This window comes from Canis aureus, chromosome 1 (assembly GCF_053574225.1).
Source record: "Canis aureus isolate CA01 chromosome 1, VMU_Caureus_v.1.0, whole genome shotgun sequence".
NCBI classification, from domain to species: Eukaryota; Metazoa; Chordata; class Mammalia; order Carnivora; family Canidae; genus Canis; species Canis aureus.
The window spans coordinates 24350918-24373153 of record NC_135611.1 but is presented as its reverse complement, the minus strand read 5'-3'; the positions used below and the strand labels follow the sequence as shown (position 1 = coordinate 24373153).

Below are 22236 nucleotides of genomic sequence, written 5' to 3'. Positions count from 1 at the left end.
CTCATCCCTTAGCTTCCCATCCCCCTAGCCCAAGGCAACCACCAATCTACTTTCTGCCTCTATGGATTTGCCTAATCTAGACATTTCATATAAATAGAAGCATATAATATATGATCTTTTGTGTTTGGTTTCTTTCGCTTAGTATGTTTCAAGGTCCACTGTTATATCTGTGCATTAGAACTTCATTTCTTTTTATGACTGAATAGCAAATATTCAATAGTATGGACATACCATATTTTGTTAGGCTATTTATTCTTCAGTTGATGGATCAAGACTTTTTCTTTTTTCAAATGGTTAAAAAAAATCAAAAACAAAAAACAAAACACATAACATATATTTGCCCTAACAATTTTTAAGTGTACATCTGAGTATTAACTATTACTAATAACATATTATTGTACAGCAGACCTCTAGAACTTTCTCATTTTCCATGACTGAACCTTTATACCTATTAAAAAACAATTCTTCATTGTCCCCCCCTCCAGCCCCTGGCAACCACCAATCATATAATATAAAATAATAAAAACACATGTATGGTAAATATTAAGTGAGGTTCCAGGACAGTCTATACCTTCCTGTGTGTCTTTCTGGAAGAGCTGTTTAGCATAGTGCCAAGAGAGTGGTCTTTTAAATCCTAGCTGTATTGCTAGTCATACGAAGTCCCTTAAACTCTGATTCATTAGACAAAGCCCCTTAATCTCTGATTCATTGTCCTACTCTGTCCTACTCTGTCCTACTCTGTCCTATTTTATAAATGCTACTCTGTACACTGGGTGATACAATAGTGTCTATCTCAAGGTCACTGGCAGATTTAAATAAGTTGATCATAGTATAACACTTAGAATAGTGCCCAGCACATAGTGAGTCCTCAATAAATGCTAGCAAATAGTATCCTGTCTAAATTATAAAGATTGTAAATGTCTCAGAAGCAGGGGCCCTTGCCTTCCTTACAGCTGACATGTAGAGACTGCTCAAGCTTTTTCTACTTGCTTGGCTCAGCAGTATTTATTAGCAGATGCAGGCTTTGTCTTGCTTGCTGGTTTCTCCATCTGCTCTAAATTTAGGACTAAATAAAGACAGTTGTGGGGGTGGAGGAGGTTTTAGAGATCTCTGGTCCAAATCCATTGGGTTTTTGTTTTGTTCGAAAGCTGTAATCCAGAGAGAATTTAGAAGCATCTGCTGAAGACCATTTTTAGGCATGTTTTGCAGAAATTTGTAGCATCTATTTACATTGTTATGTGCATCCATACTTTGAATTGTCAACCATTTGCATATAGTAATATCCTAATTGGTGTTCCAAATTTGATGCTACTCTATATATGGTAATTCCTAACTCATTATAACATATGGATATTAAATAAACTGATTTATGAGAAGGAATTCACTTTTTCAATCTTGGTAATTAGAATAGTCACAGTCTTACAATCCCAGATTTGAATAAAGATGTCTTAAGAATAAGGCATCATAATTACACTTTACATTTGTATAGTGCATAGTAATACCTTATATTTGTATACCTTGTTTAATGCTTAGGAGTGCTCAGTGAAGTAGGCAGGTAGGAGAGTATGATGAATTCCATTTTACAGATGAAGAAATTAGAATTAAGAGATATCGACTGACTTGCCTAATTTTCTAAATCATAATAAATGGCAGAGCCAAGACTGTGCTTAGGTTTTATAACTGCTAACCTGTGCCCTTTCCATTCTGCTGGCAGAGGAAAAAGTTAGGAATTCCTACTTTCTTCCACCACGTTTTACAGCCTGACTCTTCTAAGGACCAGCAGTGGTCAGTATGTAAACCCCAGGCCTCCTTTGGTGAATCCCATTTTATAAATGCTACAGCCTCATCCCTCTGGCAATGAGGATTTATGCCAGCCAAATGTTGCAGATAACAGTGTTTAACTGCATTGCTAGAACTGAGAAACTTTGGAATTGAAAGATCAAAAACAATCATTGATTAAATAATTTGAATAATGAGAGAGAGTCTTCTAGTCAATACTCAACCTTTTTGCTCCTCACTTCAGGCGAAAGATGCCTGTAAAACCACATGTAATGTGGCTGCAGAAGGTATTTTGTAGGTACTTTGAATAAAAGCGATCACAGGAGTTTTGCAGTTTGTTTCCCTGGAAGAAAGCCACCCTCCCAGAGTTTCTTGTCATTGAATAGGTGAGAGAGAGCAGGATTAGAAGTAGAAAGAGAAGTAGCCTGAACATCTAGTTGATGGGGACTGCCTCTCTGTGGGTGAGACAAAGTATTTATGGTGTAAAGGAATTCTCTTGAATGGCAGAGACAGAATGACTAAATCTCTATGCAATTAGCATATAAATTCTGACCTGACAAGTATAAACTGGCCTAGACAAGTATGAAGCTTTTGATGTTGGGCATAGAAACTGGTGAAGAGAAAGCCAGTGTAAAGGATCCATTTCACATAACACACCAGGATTATAGGAGTCTTTGTATTTCAGAGGACTAAAACCAAATTAAACGAGCTTAAACAATAACAGAATTTATTGATTTCTTATAAGTCAAAAGAACAAGGATGGTACCAGCATCAGATGCAACTGGATCCGGAGCTCAGAGGATATCAGAGTTTTCCTCCTCTTTCCTTCTAACTTTGAACTCCATTTCCCTCTTTATTATCCTCTTTGCTTATACAGATGGACTTCTCTATGCAGCCAGAGAAGATGGTTGCCAGCAGGGCAGACTGATGCTCCGTCCTAGCATAGCAATCCCAGCACAAAGAGCGAGCATGGCTTCCACGTATAAATTCCCAGAGAAGGATTGTGATGGCCAAGGTAAGCCATGTGTCTGCCTGCAGAGCAGGCTAAGGCTCAAGGGCAACCTAGTGCCAGAACGGGTCCGTTCTTCCTTATATCTCCACACCCAAATCAACACAGACGGAGTCTATTACCAGAAAATTGATGCTGAGGAATTTGGCTGGGCTATCACAGTCCGCTAAGCTGTGGTTCCCAGATTTACCTGAGGATAAAAATCGCCACAAGTACGCCAAGTGTGTTAGTTTCCTATTACCACTGTAACAAATTGCCAACATCTTAGTGGCTTAAAACAACACGAAGGTACTGGCCCACGGTTCTGGAGGCCAGAAGTCCAAAATCAGTTTCAGAGGACTAATGTCAAGGGGTTGATAGGACTGTTTTCTTCTGGAGGCTCTGAAGGAAGAATCCGTTTGTCTTTTTCAGCTTCTAGTGGCTTCCCCGGGGGTGTTCCTTGGGTTGTGGCCTCTTCCTCCCTCCTCACACTGCAACATTCCAATCTCTCTTTCCATCGTGACATCATTTTCTACTCTGACTTTTCCTGTGTCCCTTTGATGAGGACCATTGTGATTACCTCAAGGCCCACCAGGATAATCAAAGATTATCTCCCCACCTCAAGATCCTTAACTTAATCACATCCACAAAGTCCCTCTTGCCATATGATGGCATATGACGGTTCCAGGGATTAGGATACAGACATAGTTGGGCCATTATTCATGCTACTATGCTACTATACCATGTAATTATTATTAGGTAAATTTGAGAAACACCACGAAGAATAGCTAGTCAATATTAGAACTGCAATGTAAATATTCGAAACCACAAATATACAGACGGAATTAATTATTTAACATAAAGATGCCCCAACTGGGTGACCCAAACACCACATTTTTCCACGTATCAAAAACTCATGCCTTTTTTATTTTTCTGTAGTAGACCATTGAATGAATTTACCACAGTCTGTTTGTATATTCACCCATGGATGGACATTTGGCTCATTTCCTTTTCTGTTTATTTTAAATAAAGCTACTATGAACATTTGTGCACAGTCTTTGTGAAGACATATGTTTCCATGTGAGGGTGGGAGTAATATTGACAAGTGGAATTGCTGGGTTATATGATGAATGTATATGTCACTTTTTAAGACACTGCCCAACTGTTTCCCAAAGTGACTGTACCATTTTACTCTCCTACTAGTATCCCAGGAGCTCCACAAACTTGTCAGCACTTGATACGGCAAATCTGTTTAACTTTAGCTGTCCTAGTGGCTACAAGAAGGTATCTCATTGTGGTGGTATTGGTTTTTCTTAAGTAAGCTTTACACCCAATGTGGGGCCTGAACCCATGACCCTAAGATGGCGAGTTGCAAGCTCCAGGGACTGAGCCCGCCAGGCACCCCTTGTTGTGGTTTTAACCTGCATCTCACTGATGTCTCTTACTAGTGAGCCTCTTTTACTGTGCTTTTGGCCATTTGTATATTTTATTGTGGCATTTTTGGGTTTTTTTTGCCTTTTTTTAATTTGTACTCTTTCTCCCCATTACCCTTTCCCATTTTTTTTTTTTTTCCTGAGATCCTGTTAGTGCAAATGCCCTTGAGGCAGCAGTGGTAGCTACAGAGAGGGCTGTTTCTGCTAAGTGAGGCCTTGGGAGGAAGGGATTTAGGGTAGATGAGGTTGGGAGGTGGCGACAGATGGGGTTCAGAGTGCGGAACCATGTGGGACTCTGGATCAGGAAAGTCAAGACTAGAGCTGGGGTAGTTTGGGTAGAGATGAAAGCCTTCTCCGTCACCTTCGGGCTTCCTTCCTCCTGGGTGTCTGTTGAGGTTTTGCTGCTTGCAACCCCAAGAGAACCACCATAGCCTACTAGGTCGTTGTGCTCGCAGTCATCCGATCCAGTATAAGCTCTGACAATCCTTGCAGGTAGCAGCTGTGAGACGTTGTTGGATTTTCATCTTTCTGACAAAAATTTATTATTTTCTTATCTGTTGAAAATGAGTTCATGGCACCCTCCTCCGAATAATTAAATAACTGAAGTGTAGTCATTCATGCACAAATTCTTAGCAAATTGTGAGGTGCCCGAAGGGTATACGGTATTGCTGCTGCTAGAAGTTTTAACCTGGAAGGGATTGACAATGGGGTTCCCTTGGGCCATCGGCTTGTGAAATGGCATTTCCAGATCCCTTGTGCCAGCCCCACTACTGCCAGGTGAAAATGTCTGAGAGCCACTTGGAAATAAGAGTTGGCCAAAAAGGATGCGACCAAAGAGTAAATATTTGACTGATTCCTGAATGGAACTCACTTGATTGTCACAACAGCCTTAAGCTTCTTTTGAGGATAAAAGCTCAGGAGCGGAACCTCCGGGTTTCAGGGGTACCTTGTCCTATTTCTACACGGTGATGCCAACTGCCCTCCAGAACGACTGCCCAGTTCATGCTCCTACCAAGAACACTTTAGAGGTCCAGTGCCCCACTCACTGCCCGCAGGGAATATCCGACTTCCTTTTTTCTTACTTCAGGTCTGAGACATGTAAAATGGTATTTAGCTTTGATTTACATTTCGCTGATTACTAATGAGTTTAACATCTCTTGGTAGACTTATTTTAGTCATTCGGATTTCTCCTGTGAATTTTCTCATCATAGCCTATGCTCATTTTGTTTTCTGTTGGATTTCCTGTCTTTTCCTTAAAACTATCTTGGAATCTTTTTTGATATAATAAATCTTTATTTTGTGTTGATTTTGAATATTACAAATAACTTTTCCCATTTGATCACCTATTAGTTGTGTTTATGATGGCCTCCATAAGATAGAAATAATTTAAATGAATCAAATCTACAGATTTTTTTTTGTCCCCTTAAAATGTGCACATTTGGCATCTTTTTTAAAGAAAAATTTCTCAGCCCTAAAGTCCAAACAATATTCTTTTACATTTCCTTCTGTTGGCTTTATAATTTTGTTTTTCAAATTTAGGACTTTAATCTGCTTAGAGGATTTTTTTTTTTTGCATATGTTGTAAGATTCAACTGAATCTTTCTCCTTAGAGTGAGACAATTTTCGTATCTACTAAATAATTCATCTAGTTCCCACTGATTAATGGTGTCTTTCTATGCCGAGTTCCCCATATTAATAACTGCTCTATTTGCCCTTCCTGTGCCCATACTATACTGCTCTGATTATTCTAGATTTGCAGCATGTCTCATTATTTGGTAGGGTACATCCCAGGCCCCTCTTTTTCCTCTTCTTTTGAGATGTATCTTAACTATTTGTAGATATGTGTTTTTCCATATATATTTTAGAATCAAATTCTCTTCACTTAGGATTATGATGCAATTACATTTAATTTATAGGTTAATATTGGGAGAATTGCTATTTTTATAATGTTAAACTCCTTCTAGCAATGAATATAACAATATGTTCTCATTTATTCAGGTTTTATTTTATGCCTTTTAATTGAGTTTTACATTTTTATACAGATAATTTATGTGCATTATCTGCTAGTTTAATTTCTATATATTTTATAGTTTTATAACTACTGTAAATGGTATCTTATACTGGGTTTTGTAGGTGTAGAGAAATGCTATGATTTCTGTATGTTGCCCTGCAATGTGGCAACCTTCCTGAGCTTGTGTGAGATTTATTAATTTGTTAATTCTCCTGGGCTTTCCATATGAGCGACAATAACATGTTTCTCTCTTTCCAATCCTTGAACTGTCTTTCTCAGGGCATTACATTGGTTAGTCCTCTATCTTCGTGTCAAATGGCAGTAGTCTGTTTTGTTTTGTTTTTTAAGATTTTATTTATTCATTCATGAGATACACAGAGAGAGGGAGAGAGAGGCAGAGACATGGGCAGAGGGAGAAGCAGGCTCCATGCAGGGAGCCCGACGTGGGACTTGATCCCGGGTCTCCAGGATCACACCCTGGGCCAAAGGCGGTGCTAAACCGCTGGGCCACCCAGGGATCCCCAGTCTGTTTTGTTTCTGAATTAAAAGTGGTCACATCTAAGGGGTCACCATCTAGAGTCTTTTGACTTCTATTTTCTTTTTAAGATTTTATTTATTTATTTGACAGAGGGGGGAGTTGCAGATAGAGGGAGAGGGAGAAGCAGGCTTCCTGTTGAGCAGGGAATATGATGCGGGACTTGACCCCAGACCCCGAGGATCACAACCTGAGCCGAAGGCAGATGTTTAACTGACTGAGCCATCCAGGCACCCTTTGATTTATTTAAAGTTGACTAATTTCAGAACTTTAATTGTATCTGTAAGATTCCTTTGTTTCCTTTCTTGTATCCTTTTGCCATATAATGTGACCTAATCACATTCTAATAGTTAAAACTTATAGAACACTGACTGCAGGCTAGACCTTCTCCCCACCAACTCCGTCTCTGGTCTTACCTCCTCCCTAGCCCCTCTCTTACCCTGCCCTAGCTCACTGGCGGTACTGCTGTTTACGAACACATCGACTGCCTTGCTACTTCAAGGTCTTTACACCTGCTTTTCTCCCCAGATTTTTGCACAGCTCACTCCTTTACGTCATTCAGATCCCTACAAGAGGTGTCCTCTTCAGACACCTTTCCTGAGTCACCCCATTTAAAGTACTACTCCATGCGTCTCCTAATCATTCTCTATGGGTTTTTTTCTTTAAATAGAAATTATCACTAGTATTAGTTGTTTGGCTACATGTTTGTTGTCTGTTGCCCACCAGAATATAAGTTCTTTGAGGACAAGGAGTCTATCTCGCACATTCCTGTGCCCTTATCTACAATAGTGCCTGGCAAACAGTAGACACTCAGTAAATTTTTGTTGGATGAGAGAATCTCCCTTTAATCCTCAGGGAAATAAAGTTTTCAACAAGTGTGACAGTACCTACTTTTATAGAGGAAGTCATTAAAGCTGAGAAAGTTTCAGTAACCCGCCCAGGAACACACAGCAATGGGGCCAGGATTGAACAGGTGCTCATTTGACTCCAAAGCCCGTCCATAACCTCCACCTTTCTCCTCCACGCTAAGAAGTAGAATGTGAACACACAGGACCATAAGGAATCAAGGGCCTGCTGCGTGGCTTGTGGTTTTTTAGATGAGATCAGCTGGGCCGGAGCCGTTGGTAGGGGAGAGTTGGGCCTCTGGATGGGATGTGGGATGATGGAGGGAGGGAAGAAAGCAGAGCAGGCAACTGTGGCCTTTTCCTTGGCTGAAGAATGGGTTGGGACTTGCTCCTGGGGGAGCAGGGAGGGAGGAGGGCAGCTGTAAGCCTGCATTCCTGGGCCTTTGGGTAGAATGCTCCACAAAGAACTTCTGCCAAGGAGCCTTTGTGGCCTGTGGCTAAGGGAGTAGGGCCTGGCATTCTAACTAAGGCCTGTGGCCTCAGGCAAGTTCAGAGCCACCGACAGCTCCCCTGCCGCCTGTGACTGCGTGCGGCTACAGGGCGCCTCAGAGCCAAGGCACCTTTCTCAGAGCATGGGTGTTACTGTGGAAGCAGGTGGGCGCCGACCTGGGAACCAGCGGGCAGGAGGGCACCCTCCACCACCGCACTGGCCCTCACTGCCTGCGGCCGGCGGGGTGACCTCCCTTCCTTGCTGGTGGAGGGGGTGTAGGTAGCCAGGCCTGGCAGGAGGCTCGGGGGGCAGCAGGCCGCCCCCGCCCCAAGCGTGGGGACAGTTCAAAGGTGGCAGCTGGGTGCAGCTTGTCCGAAGGGCCCGGGAACCGAGAGTCCACTGGGCAAAGGAAAGGGGAAGAGAAAAACAGTGGAGAGGCTGGCGGCGGCAGCCAGCGGGAGGCAAGGACAAATCCCTGGGTGGCAGGTGTTGTGGAAGCTTCGCACCTATACTTGGAGGAGGCCTCAGGGCTGAGCCTCGGAACCAGCCTGGAGCATCCAGCCTGGAGCATCCGTCACACAGCCTGTTCCCAAGGAGCAGAGGCGAGTTAAGTGCTTTTCAGATGCGCACAGCATCCCTCTTCTCCTTCAAATACCTCATTTCCACCTCTGAAAAGGTGGCACTTGATTATCCTTGAACCCTTGAAAAGAAAATAGTAACTGCAATTTTCGTCCAAGGTAAAGTTAATTACTTTCCTCACAGCTGTCTCCCAAGAAAAATGCTTTAAAAAAAAAAAAAAAGAAAGATTTTGGTGATGTTAAGATAAGATGTTTTTCCCCTCAGAGTTGAAAGCTCAACCCCTTTGCACAAATACTCATTATAAGATTTTTTTCAGCACAAAAAGTGATGCCAACTCCACCTTTTAAAAACATGTTTTGTTGGGGCGCGTGGGGGGGTCTCAGCGGTTGAGCATCTGCCTTCAGCCCAGGGCGTGACCCTGGGGTCCTAGGATCGAGTCCCACGTTGGGCCCCTGCATGGAGCCTGTTTCTCCCTCTGCCTGTGTCTCTGCCTCTCTCTCTCTGTGTCTCTCGTGAATAAATAAATGTAAAAATCTTGAAAAAGTTTTTTTAAAAAACATGTTTTGTTTTTGCCTTTGATGAAAGTGTTATTTCCAACACCGCCATCACCACCACCACCACCACCACCAACCCCCTGTGCAAAGTTCTCTCTTGTTCCCGTGACATTGAGTGAGACAGATGCCACATTCACTTGTTTGAACCAAAAATTGTCTACTTTTAAGGCTGATTTGGAGTCTCCTAGGGAAACAGAAAGGCTGGATAAATTTTACATGGTTCAATTAATATTCATCACCATCCAATTCCTCAACCAAGATAAAAGCATGGCACCCGGTAGGCTCGCGCTCCATGTTCCTGAAGGAAGGGATGTTTGAAAAAAGAAAGCTGAGCTTATCATTGGAAAGCATTTGAAGCAGGTGCATCACAACAGTGGAGATCATTCCTCTTCTCTGGAAATTTTGCATTTTAGGCCCTAGAGGTCTGAGCTCTAGAGTCTAGGGTCTTTCTTGCCTCCGGAACTCTAGTCCAGGGACCAGCTGGAGTGCCTCATCTAGGAGCCTGTTAGAAATGCGGACTCAAAAAAAAAAAAAAAAAAAAAGGAAATGCGGACTCTCTGGTTCTACCTTGGACTCATTGAATCACAATCTGCATGATCATGTTAAAGCTCATATTAAAGTGGAAGGAAGACTGTTGGAAGGTACCTGGGCCACTGTCTTCCTGAGGCTCCTGGTCAGGAGGCCCTTCCGGTCCTGGCTTCAGATCTGGGTTGCAGGACAGCTCCACACTGCACTGTGTGTGGAGGGCTGGAGGCTGCAGAGGGTTCAGATTCTGGCTCTGCTATTAAAGCAACTTCATCACACGGGCAAGGGACCTAAAAATTAAATCAGTCTTCTAGAAGACTTACAAGAATAGTACCAAAAGCTTCTGCATATCCCTTACCCAGATTCACCAATGATTAACATTTTGCCACATACACTTGAACATTTTCTCTCTCTACTGATATATTATTTTGCAACTAATGGAAGGCTAGGTATATACATAGGTATGCCTTTCCCCTTAATACTTCAGTGTGAACTTACTAAGAATAAGGACATTCTCTTATGTCACCGTAACCCCAGGGCCAGATTCAGAGGGAGGCAAGCAATGTCTGAGTCAGTGGCCCCGAGAGGGCTTCCTAGGAGGCCTTGCTTGCCACACCCTAGTCCTGGCCCTGCACACTGTAGTTGCCCAAATCAGGAACCCTAATGTGGATTCAATACTTTTTATCTAATCTACTGTCCATATTCCAATTTTGTGAGTTGTCCCAATAATGTCACAGTTTTTCCATGCCCAACTCATGACCATGCACAGCATTTCATTGTCATGGCTATTGGGTCTCCTTCGGTCTGGAACAGTCCTTCAGTCTGTTTTCCATGACATTGACATTTTTGAAAACTGCAGACCAATTCCTCAATATGGGGACAAGTTATTTTTAATCTCTTAATGGTTCAGTTCCACCACCTATAGATTGAGAATAGTTCCTGCTTCATGTTGAATTGAATAAATTCAGACATCTTATAGATTTGACATAGGGCAAGTGTAGGTGGATTTAAAAAGTTAGCTAATACTGATAATCACCTAATCAGTATTAGCTAACATAGTATTGCTTGTCAATAACATGTTAAGTGCTTTACAGGCATGATCTCACTGTGTCCTCCCTACGGCTCAGTGACACAGGCTCCGTTTTTATCTGTTTCACAGATGAAGAAACTGAGACTTATTTGTCTGCTGTCTTATAGCTTAGTAAGGAGTGAAATGGGGACCTGAACCTAGTCAGCCTGCCTCCAAGGGCTGTTTGTTTAGTAACCTTGCTAGTGATGTTTACCTAAAGTGTAAGGGTTTGTTTTTTAAAGATTGATTTATTGATTTGAGAGAGAGAGAGAGCACATAGGGGCAAAGGGAGAGAGGAGAATCTCAAGCAGACTTCCTGCCCAATGTGGAGGCTGACTTAAGGGTTGATCTCATGACCCTAATATCACGACCTGAGCTGAAATCAAGAGTTGGATGCTTAGCCTACTGAGCCACCTGGTTCCCCTAAAATGTAACTTTTTAAGATAAAATTTACATAACATTAAATTTACCATTTTAATTACTTTATTTTCTCCCAATTGTATTGAGATATAATCGACATACAACATTTTGTAAATTTAAGGTGTATACAACTTGATGATTTGGTGCAGGTATATATGGGAAATGATTACCATTGTAAGGTTAGTTAATACATCACTCAACTCCCCTAATCACAATTTTTTTTTTTAGGTGGTGGGAACATTTAAGATCTCTCTTAGCAACTTTCAAGTATATAATACAGTATTGTAATTAAAGTCACCATGTTCTATGTTAAGTCCCTAGAATTTAGCTCATCTTATAACTGGAAATTGTTACCCTTGGACCAACATTTCCTCATGTCTCTCCAGCTACTGATAACCACCATTTTTGTGTCTATGAATTTTAACAATTTTGTTTATTTTTATTGAAGTATAGTTGATACACAATGTTGCATTAGTTTCAGGTGCATGTGTTTTAACCATTTTAAAGTGTGCAATTCCGTGTCTTTTAGTATAGTCACAGTGCTATATAACTAATTCCAGAACATTTCCATTACCTCAAAAAGAAACCAGTATCTTTCAATTCCCCTCCTCTCCTATCCACCCCACTAATCTGTGAATCTTCTTTCTGTTTCTGTTTCCATGGCTTTGAATATACACACAACAAAACACTCCTGCACAAGAAAAAGCTGTTAACTACTGATATACCCGGTAACATTTTGGATCTCAAAAACATCATGCTGAGTGAAAAAAATCCAGATGCAAAAAATTATGTGCTGTAAGATTCCATTTATATGGAGTCTTGGAAAAACCCAAACCCCAAAAACAGGAAGCATGGCAGTGGTTGCCTGGGGCCAGGGGTATGGGGGTGGGGACTGACTGCAAAGGGGCAGAAGGGAGCTCTCTGGAGTGAAGGCAGTGTTCTAAATGGGGTTGTGGTAGTGGCTGCACAATGCGTACCTTTGCCCCGATTCATCCAACTCTATTTTAAAAAGCTTGTAAATGTAAATTGTACCCCAGTAAAACTGTAAAAACTCAAACATAGCTGTCTTCCAATGGAGTTCAACTCATTAGGGTATCTTCCTTCATAGTTTGGCTCCAAATCTCTTTCCAGCCTCGCCCATCTCCTCAGTGCATTCACTCAACAAACGCTTGCTGTGTGGAAGGCCCTCAAGAGAACCTCTGTCTTCAGGGAACTCACAGCCCAGTTGGTGCAGAAAGGTAGGGCACCCAATCCTGATAAATATCAGGGATCCTAGAGGATCACTGAGTCTTAATTTTTTTCCACTTTATTTATTTTTTTTAAATGATCTCTATTGTAAAGCCCGTCATGGGGCACAAACGCAGGACCCTGAGATCAAGAGTCCTATGCTCTTTCGACTGAGCCAGCCAGGCACCCTGATTATCGATGGAACCTTAATGGAGAAGAATGAGCATATATGTTCCAGTCACTTTGGATTTCAAGTTTGAATCAAGTTTCAGGTAAATTTTTTGAACAGGTATTCTCGAAATTGTTCGAGAATAAAAGAAATTAAACAATGAAAAATTTCCTCCCATCTAGTTTCTACCCTACCCCATATACCCACAGTTATTAGAAACACATATTATTTTTCCTCCTTTTAAACAAAAAAGGTAGCATAATATACACATTGTTTTGGACTCTGCATTGTCATTTGGCAGTAAACCTTTGAGATCTTTCCATACAGTGAAAATTACCACTCTACTTAGATGGTATTTCATTGTATGGATGTGCCATAACTTATTTATCCAGTCTCCTTTTGGTAAACATTTGAGTTTTTCCAACAGCCTGTTACAGCAAACAATGTTGGCATGCATATCCTCTTCTAAGTGGTGTATTGTGTTTTGTTTTATTTGTACGTGGCAAGTATACCTTTGGGCATATACTGAATTCTTTTTTCAACCATTCCACAAACACACCAACCATTTCCTATCTGTAGGCTGTTTTCTCTGCCTTGAAAGTCTTCACTTGGGTCATTTTTCTTTTCTTTTTTTTTTTTTTTTTTTTTTTTGCGGGGTCATTTTTCTAACCAGCAAACTCCTACTTTACCTCAAAGCCCCGTTCAAATGTCACTTTCTTGTGATGGCTTCGGAACTTCTGCAGGCAAGATTATGAGGTTGCTCCTTCTCTTTTTTTCTCACAGTATTCCATGTCCACATCATCAGAATTACCTATGAACACTTGCCCCACTAGACTGGGAGCTACGGAGGGCATGGGCTGCAGTAAATTTATCTCTGAATCCCTTGATAATTGGTACTTGGTAAGTATTGGATAAAATGTGTATTGGATGAATGATCAGGGCTGACAGAGGTGTTTGTACTGCTCCGGCGCTTTGCTTTTAGCTGCCTCTTGGTCTCTGTTAATACTTAGAGGACGGTGGCCAAAGGTGGGCTGTGATTTCCCTTCCCCTCCCACCTAATTCCTTCCTTCCTGCCTCCACCCCTTTCCTACCCTTGGGATTCTGTCCACAGCTGCCTTTGTGGCCCTTGCTGGACCTGGCATGGATAACGGTTACTACAGCTTTTTAGTATAAATAAATAAATAAATAAATAAAATAAATAAATAAAATAAATAAATAAATAAATAAATAGTGGAGCATTGACTCTACCCATCTTCTCTTGTCCTCATCAGGTCTTTGGCCTCCTATAAAGCTGAAAGCACAAATCACTTGAGAGTCAAATGCGTCTCAGTCACCCTCAAACATAATTTCCTACACTTTAAGCCAACGGAGATGATAGAGGTTACTATAGTGCTTTAGGAATGTGGGAAATGCCTACGGTGTTTAGGTTAATCAACGTTAAATGATTTTCAAGGGCAATTTAGATTATTATTTTTTTTTTAATTTAGATTATTTTTTAAAAGCTGGGTTAACTCTGAAATGTCATGATGCTAACTCATGCCGAGCTGTCAATTGCTAGGTCACTTCCACATTAAAAATTATTCTAATATTTCTTCCTTGCTGGGTAGTGCTGGAGGTGGGAGCTCTCTGTCTCCACCTCTGAGATGGAAAGGTGAAAGCTCTACCTTGTCCTTACCCTGGGGAAGTTCCAAGTCGGGGAAGTGAGCCTTCAAAGAAAACAAAAGGGGAAGAAAGCTTTTAAGCCTTTGCCTGCCCAGGTCAGAGATGTATATAGGATTGAGATGTTTCACCTGAAGATGTCTCAGGAAAGATGGTAGCTTAGGTCCCTTGGAGTGCTTTGGGACTGTGGTCTTCAAAATTTCTTGCTTGCATGTCTTCTAAAGGAAATTTGAGAAACTGTGTTTCTTCTTGTACTTTTGAAGGTCGTATCTAAAATGTTTTATCTTAAGTTTAAATAATGGCAAAGTTTGTTATTTCTGGCATAATAAGTATTGGCATTTTAAAATAAGATCGCTACATCATTCTGGAAGGGTATCATCCACTTAAAAATACATGAACAAGCTTTTCTTTATAAAGAAATTATACATCACTCTTTTTCTCTTATATTTCTCTTATCTTACATTTCTATTCCACTTGCACCTCAACATTATAATATCAGATTTTAGGCTGGAAAGTCTTCTATTGATCAGCCTATCATATTTCCCTAAAATTTTTTTTAAAGATTGTATTTATTTATTTGAAAGAGAGAGAGAGACAAGTAGGTGGAGTGGCTGGCAGAGGAGAGGGAGAAGCAGGATTCCCGCTGAGCAGGGAGCCCATCCCAGGACCGTGGGATCATGACCTGAGCGGAAGGCAGATGCTTAACCCACTGAGCCACCCAGGCGCCCCTCTCTAATTTTTTAAATTTTAATCTTTGATTGAGTCTCTAAATTTAAAACATTCACCTTGTGTTATTAATACAATTCTGAATACCTAATTGATATAAAAACCATAAAATATTATAAACTTTGATGAACTCTTAGAATTTAGAATATTTTTGCTGGAATAAGATATGGTTCAGATCAACTCTATCCCTAGTTTTCACTGGTTATGGGATAGAAGCATGAAATACCTCATTCATTTATTCAACAAATATTTATCAAGTACCTCCTATTTGTCAATAGCAACTCTAGTCACTTGGAATATATTAGTAAACACTATGGATAAACCCGTACCCTCATGGAACTTATATCCTAGTGGGGGATAATAGACAATAAGCAATAAGCAGAAACATAAACATGAGTAAATAATATAGCATAGTAGAAGTGCTATGAGGAAAAATAGAGCAGGTAAGAGGGATCTGGGGTGTAGGGTAGGGACCAAAATGAATTGCAATTTTATTTTATTTTAATTTTTTAAAGATTTTATTTATTTATTCATGAGAGACACAGAGAGGCAGAGACACTGGCAGAGGGAGAAGCAGGCTCCATGCAGGGAGTCTGATATGGGACTCGATCCCAGGACCCTGGGATCACAACCTACCTAAGCCAAAGGCAGATGCTCAACCACTGAGCCACCCAGGTGCCCAATGAGTAGTAATTTTAAAAACGTTAAGGTGAGCCTCATTGAGAAGATGACATTTGACCAAAAATGGGTAGCGAGCTAGCACTGCAGATGGGGTGAAGAGGGGGCAGGAATGTGTGCCAGGCAGAGAGAAGAGCCAATGCAAAGGCCCAAGTTGGGAATATGGGTGGTATCTTCTGGGATCAATACAGGAGGTTAGTAGGGCTGCAGTGGACTCACCCGGGAGAATACAGGAAGAGATTACAAAGGTAATGATGGGGTGGGGTGGTGGTGCAGATCTTGTAGAACCCTGTAGACTCTTGTACGGACAAAGACTTTTACTCTGAGTGAAATGAGTCATTGCAGGGATTTAAGCAGAGGAGTGATATGATTTGACTTCTGTTTTAGAAGGATCACTCTGGTTATGTTGAGAACAGACTCCAAGGGGAAGACTGAAAGCAGGGAGAGTTTTTGGAAGACTAATCCAAACATGAGATGATGATGGCTCAGACCAGGGGGTAGGCATGAGGATGGCAAGGGACACTCTGAATCTACACTCGCCCTGAGATGTAAAAGAAAGACGGAAGTCCAGCATGACTCTAGGGTTTTTGATCTGAGCAGTTTGAAGGATGGACTTGTCATCAACAGACAGGAAAATTGGTGGGTTGAACAGGTTTGAGGGAGACTATTTTTCAGTTTGTGGCATAAATTTGAGATGTACAGTAGCCTGCTGAGGTCTGGGTTGAATTTAAATTTGGAAATGTCATCATATATGAGGGATGATATCATATATCTCTGATGGTATTAGAGGTTAGGAGATTTAATGAGATCACAAATGAAATGAGTATAGATATAAAAGAGAAGAATCCAAGGAATGAACCCTAGGTTATTGCAAGGTGAAGAGGTCTGGGAAAAGAGAAACAACAAAGAAGAAATAAGACAGGGAAAGAGGGACCAGTGATGAAGGAGAAAACTGAGATGATGTGGTTTAAAAAAAAATTAAAGGGTGAATCAAGTGACTAGCTGTGTTAGCTGTTACAGACAGGTCAATTAAGATGAGAAGTGTGAATAGATCACTGGACTTAGGCATTGCTGACCCTGCCTAGAATAGTTTGGATAGAGAGGTAAGGATGGAAGCATGAATGGAGTCACTTTAAGAGAAGGTGGGAGGGATGCCTGGGGGGCTCAGCGGTTGAGCTTCTGCCTTTGGCTCAGGGCGTGATCCCGGGTCCAGATCGAGTCCCACATCAGGCTCCCTGCATGGAGCCTGCTTCTCCCTCTGCCTGTGTCTCTGCCTCTCTCTCTCTCTCTCTCATGAATAAATAAGTAAATCTTGGAGGAAAAAACAAGGGGTGGGCGACCTGCTCAGCTGGATACCTAAAATATGCCACATATGTAACTGTGTGTGCATTGTTACCGTTGTTCCATATGTATGTAGTCACATGTAACATAGGCATAGTAACATAGTTATCATAGGCATTGTATTGGCATGTTTTGGAACTTTATATATATAAATTGTATCATATGACATGTATTCTGCTACAGAGGGAGGAGAACTAGAGACAGAAAGTATAGAAAACTCCTTTAGAAGTTTTGTTGGAATTGAAGCAGAGAAATGGGGCAGTAGCTGACAGTGGAAGTGGGTCAAAGAGATTTTGTATGATTGGAGAAATTACAGGCACTCTTAAGCTGATGGGAATGACCCAGCAGAGAGGGAAACATTGATAATTAGAAGAAGCGGTGGGGGGGGGGGGGATAATTGCTGGAGTGATGGTGATGATGTTGATTAGGCAAGCCAAGATTGGGATTTGTGCCGTACGGAGGGACTGACTTTAGCTAGGAGCTATGGAAAATTCAACTACATAATGGAGAGTAAAGTGGAGAAGAGATTACAGATGTTGATACGTGGGTACGGGTTGATGAGATTGTGGGATTCCGTGGTGATTTTCATCTTGTTGCTTCAATTTTCTCAGTGAAAAAGGAAGCAAGGTTATTAACTGAGAAATGAAGACAAAAGGGAAGGTGTACGTCGTTAGAGGACCGAGAGGTCTGGAATGCAGAAGGATGGAGGAGGGAAGTGGGATTCTGGAGCACCACTGAGGGCCCAGTGGAGGGTAAAAGTGATGAAATTAAAGTGAAACTCACTAGTGTGATTGTGTTTTTCTCCAGCCACTTTCAGATGCAGGGGTGCTGGGGTGGGGCAGGTGGAGAGCTGGCTGGATCAGGATAGTGGTTTCGGCCAAGCAAGCACAGCCAAGGGGGAAGAAAGTCCCGGGGTTGAGGGTGCATGCAAGGGAGTGATTGCAATGATTGGCTGGGGGCTTCAGCTGGGTAAGGATGGGAGCGACTGGATATGTCCTTTAAACAATCACTACAAGGAGATTTGGGAGTATGAGATGGTGTTCAGAGTATAAGGTGTTTGAAACTGTGATTATGATGAAGTTGCAAAGTTTGATAATACAGTATGCCTGTGGGAGTGAGAGGCTGAGTTAGGGAGGGACAGATCCCTGGAGGAGAAGTCAGCCCTGAGAGGTCAGGGTATTGGAAAGATCATCCACATGTGCACTAGAAGCACCTAGGATTGGACAGAAGTGATATTGGAGTGGCTGACAGGAGCAAATGGTGAAAAACTGAAGGGGGATGAAAGCAGCAATGAGGGATACTGGACAACACGATGGAAAGCTGCAGGTTAGTGGGGGGGGGCGTGGTCTCTTGAGGAGCCAGGGGGACACCTACCTCTTTCCAGGCACAGCTCGTGAGGCTTATGGGTGAAAACACAGCGGCCACTACTTGGGAGGAGGCCTGGGATGCACTGTCCCAGGGGAAAGTCGAGTTTCCCTCAAGCGAGAAAGTGAAGAGAACCTGAAGAGAAACTCCGAGGAGGCTGGGACTGCAGGGATCATTGTCGGCTTAAGTAGACATGGTGTACTGGGCTCTGATGTGGCCCTGCATGGCCCCTGCTTCCTGGCATCCGAGCCCTTATCTGGGCTCCTTCCCTTGAGTGAGGTGGGACCTGTGAGGTGCCTCTGGCCAACAGAGCACGGCAGAGGTGACCAGGTGCGTGGGGTCATGCACACATGGTTATGTCACATATGGTCGTTACCAGTGTGTTACATGGAGACTCTCCCCTTGTGGCTTTGACGAGGCAACTGCCATCCTGTAAGCCTCCCTGGGGAGGGGGCCACCTGCAGCTGACAGTGAGCAAGGGACTAAGGCCTTGGGTCCTGCAGCCGGCAGTCTGGAGGCGCCTCCTTTCCCTGCCAAGCTCTGGCCTGTGATCCTGCAGAGGACCCAGCTAAGCCGCGCTTGAACTCCCCACCCATATGACCTGTCAACTAATAAATGCGTGTTGTGTTAAGCTGCTAAATGTGTGGTCAAATCGTTACACAGCAAGAAATAGGTAACACGGATGGGAACGAAGAGGCTCAGTTACAAGGGTGTTGCTGTGGCGTAGGTGGGGCTGGAGCTCAGGCCCCGAGATAAAGACCTAAGCTGCGATCAAGAGTCAGACGCTCAACCAGCTGAGCCACCCAGGTGCCGGAGAGCCATGTTACTTTTAACTCCGTCTGAGGTAGAAGTAGGAACTTAGGAGCCACCTGCTGCTCTGGTACCCGACCACCCAGTTAAACCTTCCTTCAGTTTTGCTGATAGCAAAGAACTGGGAACCACCTGACTCACAAAGAATTTATAACCCGTTCATTCAGGTCACTCGCTCTTTCATCAGACGCCAGTTTTTGAATTGTCCCTCTGAATTGTCCTGGGGGTTTTACATCTGGAGTCGGGGTGCCCGCGCGACTGGATTTCAGCTAAGGTCACCATCTCAGGGTTGTGGGGTCGAGCCCCGCATCGGGTCCCACACTCAACACGTCGTCCGCTTGGGCTTCTCTCTCTCTCTCTCCCTCTGCTTCCCCTCCCACCCCCACATTCCCTCTTACTCTAAAATAAAAAAGTAAATAAATACATCTTGAGTTGATGCACCTGCATGAGAATGTCACTTTATTCCGACAGATGGGAGAATGACAGTTTTGGAAGAGGATGCTCTGTCCTCAGGTGACTTCTCAAGCTGAGCCATTGTGTTAAGTAGTGCACTAGCAACGGGAGCTCTCTAAGTGAATTCCCTTAAAACTAGTCTTGGAAAGTCTTCCTGGACCCAGGAGCAGGAGCAGGGAACACGGGAGACGACGGCGGCGGGACACGCAGGAGTGCGGGTTGCCGTGGTGCGGGGGGTGGGGCAGCTCGGGAACGGGCGGGATGCCGTGGGGACAGCAGGGCGGGGGTAGCAGGGGGGGACACCGTGGGGACAGCCAGGCAGGACAGCTTGGGAACGGGCGGGGACAGCGGGGCGAGGACAGCAGGGAGGGGACGGGGACGGGGGCGGGGACGGGGGTGGGGAGCAGGGGCGGGGGGCCGGGGGCGGGCCGGGGGCGGGGCCGGGACGCCGTGGGGACAGCGGGCGGGGCCGGCGCGGGGACGGGCGTACGGAGGGTCTGAGCGCTTCCTCGCCACTAGCTTGCGTCGGGCTCCCCACCCCCGGCAGGGGAAGTTTTTTCTAGGTGGTAAAAAATAAAACAAAAATTCGAAAGTATGCAACTCGTACGTGTTTTCTGAAACTTTTAAAAATAAAAGAAATGCACGCATCTTGGAAAAGTTGAGATAAGTAGGTATGCACTGCGAAGCCGAGTTTCGCCCCACAGGTGGCCTCAACAGGTGGGCGGCAGGTCCTTGAGCGCCGCCCCCATCGCAGTGTCCCCCGAGCCCCGTCCACGGGCCTCCGTGACCCGCGGCCACACTCCCGCACGGACTGCCGGTCCGCGCGCCGCGGAGCCGGGAGGGGGCCCGGCAGGTGTCCGCCCTCGGGGCCGCCCGCCGCCGGGCCGCGCATCGCGCCTGCGCCCCGCGCCTGCGCACAACCCCCCCGCCGGCGCTCCGCGCGGGGGCGGGGCCGCGGGAGAGGGAGCTGCGGGGGCACGGGCCGAGGCCTGCAGTTACCCGGATGTGGTCGCCGTGCGCGCATGCTCCGTGGCCTCCCGACAAGTTGGCAGCAACAACACGGCCCTGGTCGTCGTCGCCGCTGCGCTAGCGGAGCGGCTCGGGTGGCGGGGCCCGCGTTGGCGCCCGCGCGCCGTCCTCGGGAGGCCTTGCCCGCCGGCCCTTCAGCGGCGCGGCCGCCCGGCGGCGGGAGCGGCTAGGGGAGCCGGGCGCCCCGCGACCGAGGGCCCCCCCCGCGGGGCGGCCCGGGAGCTCGAGGCGGCCGGCGGGCGGCGGCGGGCGGCGGCGGCGGCGGCGGCGGCGAGGAGGGGCGGGGGCGCGGGGGGAGCGGTGGCCCGCGGACGGGCGGCGGCGGCGGCGGCGGCGGAGGAGCCCAGGTAACGGCCCCGTGCCCTCCCCTTCCCCGGCCGGGCCCGCGCCCCCCCACCCCCGGGCTTCCCCGCCCCGGGGCGGGCTCGGGCGGCCGGTGCGTGCGTGTGCGCGTGCGCGTGCGTGTGCGCGGGGGGCGGGGCGGGGGCCGGGGGGCGGGGGGCCTCGCGCCTCGCGTCCCGGGCCCAGCGCCCCCGCGCCTCCGCGCCCCCGCGACCGCCGCGGCTCCCCTGCCGTCGCCGTCGGTCTTTGTTGCTCCGAGGACTTGCGCCCGCCGCCCCCGCCGAGCGCGCCCGAAGTTTCCCGTCTCGGGGACACGTCGGTGCCGCCTTTGTCCTCCACTTTCCCTTCCTGCCGGGGCCGCTCCGGCGCTCGCCTCGGCCTGCGCTGGGCGCTCTCGCGGCTCGGGAGCGGGCGGGCGGCGGGGGGGGGAGCCCTCCCGCTGACCTGCGCGCGCCCCTCCCCCGCACCCCTCCATCCCTCCCCCCTCTCCTGATGAGCACCCGGCCGCCCCCCCAGCCTCCATCCCTCCACCTCTCCACCCCGCCCCTCCACTCCACCCCTCACCCCCCATCCCTCCACCCCCCACCCTTCCACCCCTCCACCCCTCAGTCCTTCCCCTAATCAGCTCCCGGCCGCCCCCCACCCCACCCCACCCCACCCCACCCCACTCCCAATGAAAACCCAAAGACCCAGTTTCTCCCGCTGCTGGGACTGCGAGCGCTGGGCGCGAGGCTCTAGGACGGAGGGCGGTGGCTCCATCACTTGCCCCCAAAACTGAGGTTATCATTTCTCAGGGAAGATTTTTCAAAGAAATGGGCGTGTTGGGTTAACTTGAAAGGTGGCTTTGGGGGCCTGGAGAGGTGTCCGACGGCTCTGCTGGTGGTGATGCGCAGCACCTCCCCCCCCCCCCCAAAGCCCTGGTGAAAGATTCTTTTTCACGAACACATTTTATTTCCGATGAATTCACTTTGGACCCAGTTCCTTGGTGCCTTTTGCGCTGTACTCTGAGGTGGGGCTGAGGGCCCTTCGGGGTCGTGGACGCGGCGCAGCGGGCTCCTGGGCATCTCCTGACCGCGAGCCGGGGTGCGGAGGAGCTGGGGTGCAGAGGCTCGGTAGGGGCCCCGACCTGCCGCAGGGAACACCCCTTTGAGTCCCTGCAGGGAGCACCCCCTTGGGTCCCTGCAGGGAGTGTCCTCTTGAGTCTCCCCG

General features: G+C 45.9%; 2 protein-coding genes across 15 annotated transcripts in view; both read left to right on the top strand.

The window, feature by feature from the left end:
- Nucleotides 1-19643, top strand: part of ELAC1 (elaC ribonuclease Z 1) — a 40021-nt gene extending 20378 nt beyond the window's left edge. For 3 of the 8 annotated variants that reach the window (XM_077892813.1, XM_077892821.1, XM_077892808.1), the window contains exons 4-7: nucleotides 2657-2794; nucleotides 12360-12466; nucleotides 13408-13524; nucleotides 19371-19643. In XM_077892813.1, the coding sequence (XP_077748939.1) occupies nucleotides 2657-2794; nucleotides 12360-12466; nucleotides 13408-13524; nucleotides 19371-19619 (611 nt within the window). In that variant the 3' untranslated portion in view covers nucleotides 19620-19643. Of the gene's footprint in view, nucleotides 1-2656; nucleotides 2795-12359; nucleotides 12467-12569; nucleotides 13525-13895; nucleotides 14573-17639 lie in introns of those variants that run through there. The other 5 variants (XR_013376629.1, XM_077892857.1, XM_077892847.1 and 2 more) reach the window with 5 other exon arrangements.
- A 1319-nt stretch (nucleotides 19644-20962) lies between these two features.
- SMAD4 (SMAD family member 4) overlaps nucleotides 20963-22236 on the top strand; it is a 53808-nt gene continuing 52534 nt past the window's right edge. For all 7 annotated transcript variants that reach the window (XR_013376619.1, XM_077892780.1, XM_077892769.1 and 4 more), the window contains exon 1: nucleotides 20963-21032. The gene's annotated coding sequence lies outside the window, so the exon portion shown is untranslated. The remainder of the gene's footprint in view (nucleotides 21033-22236) is intronic.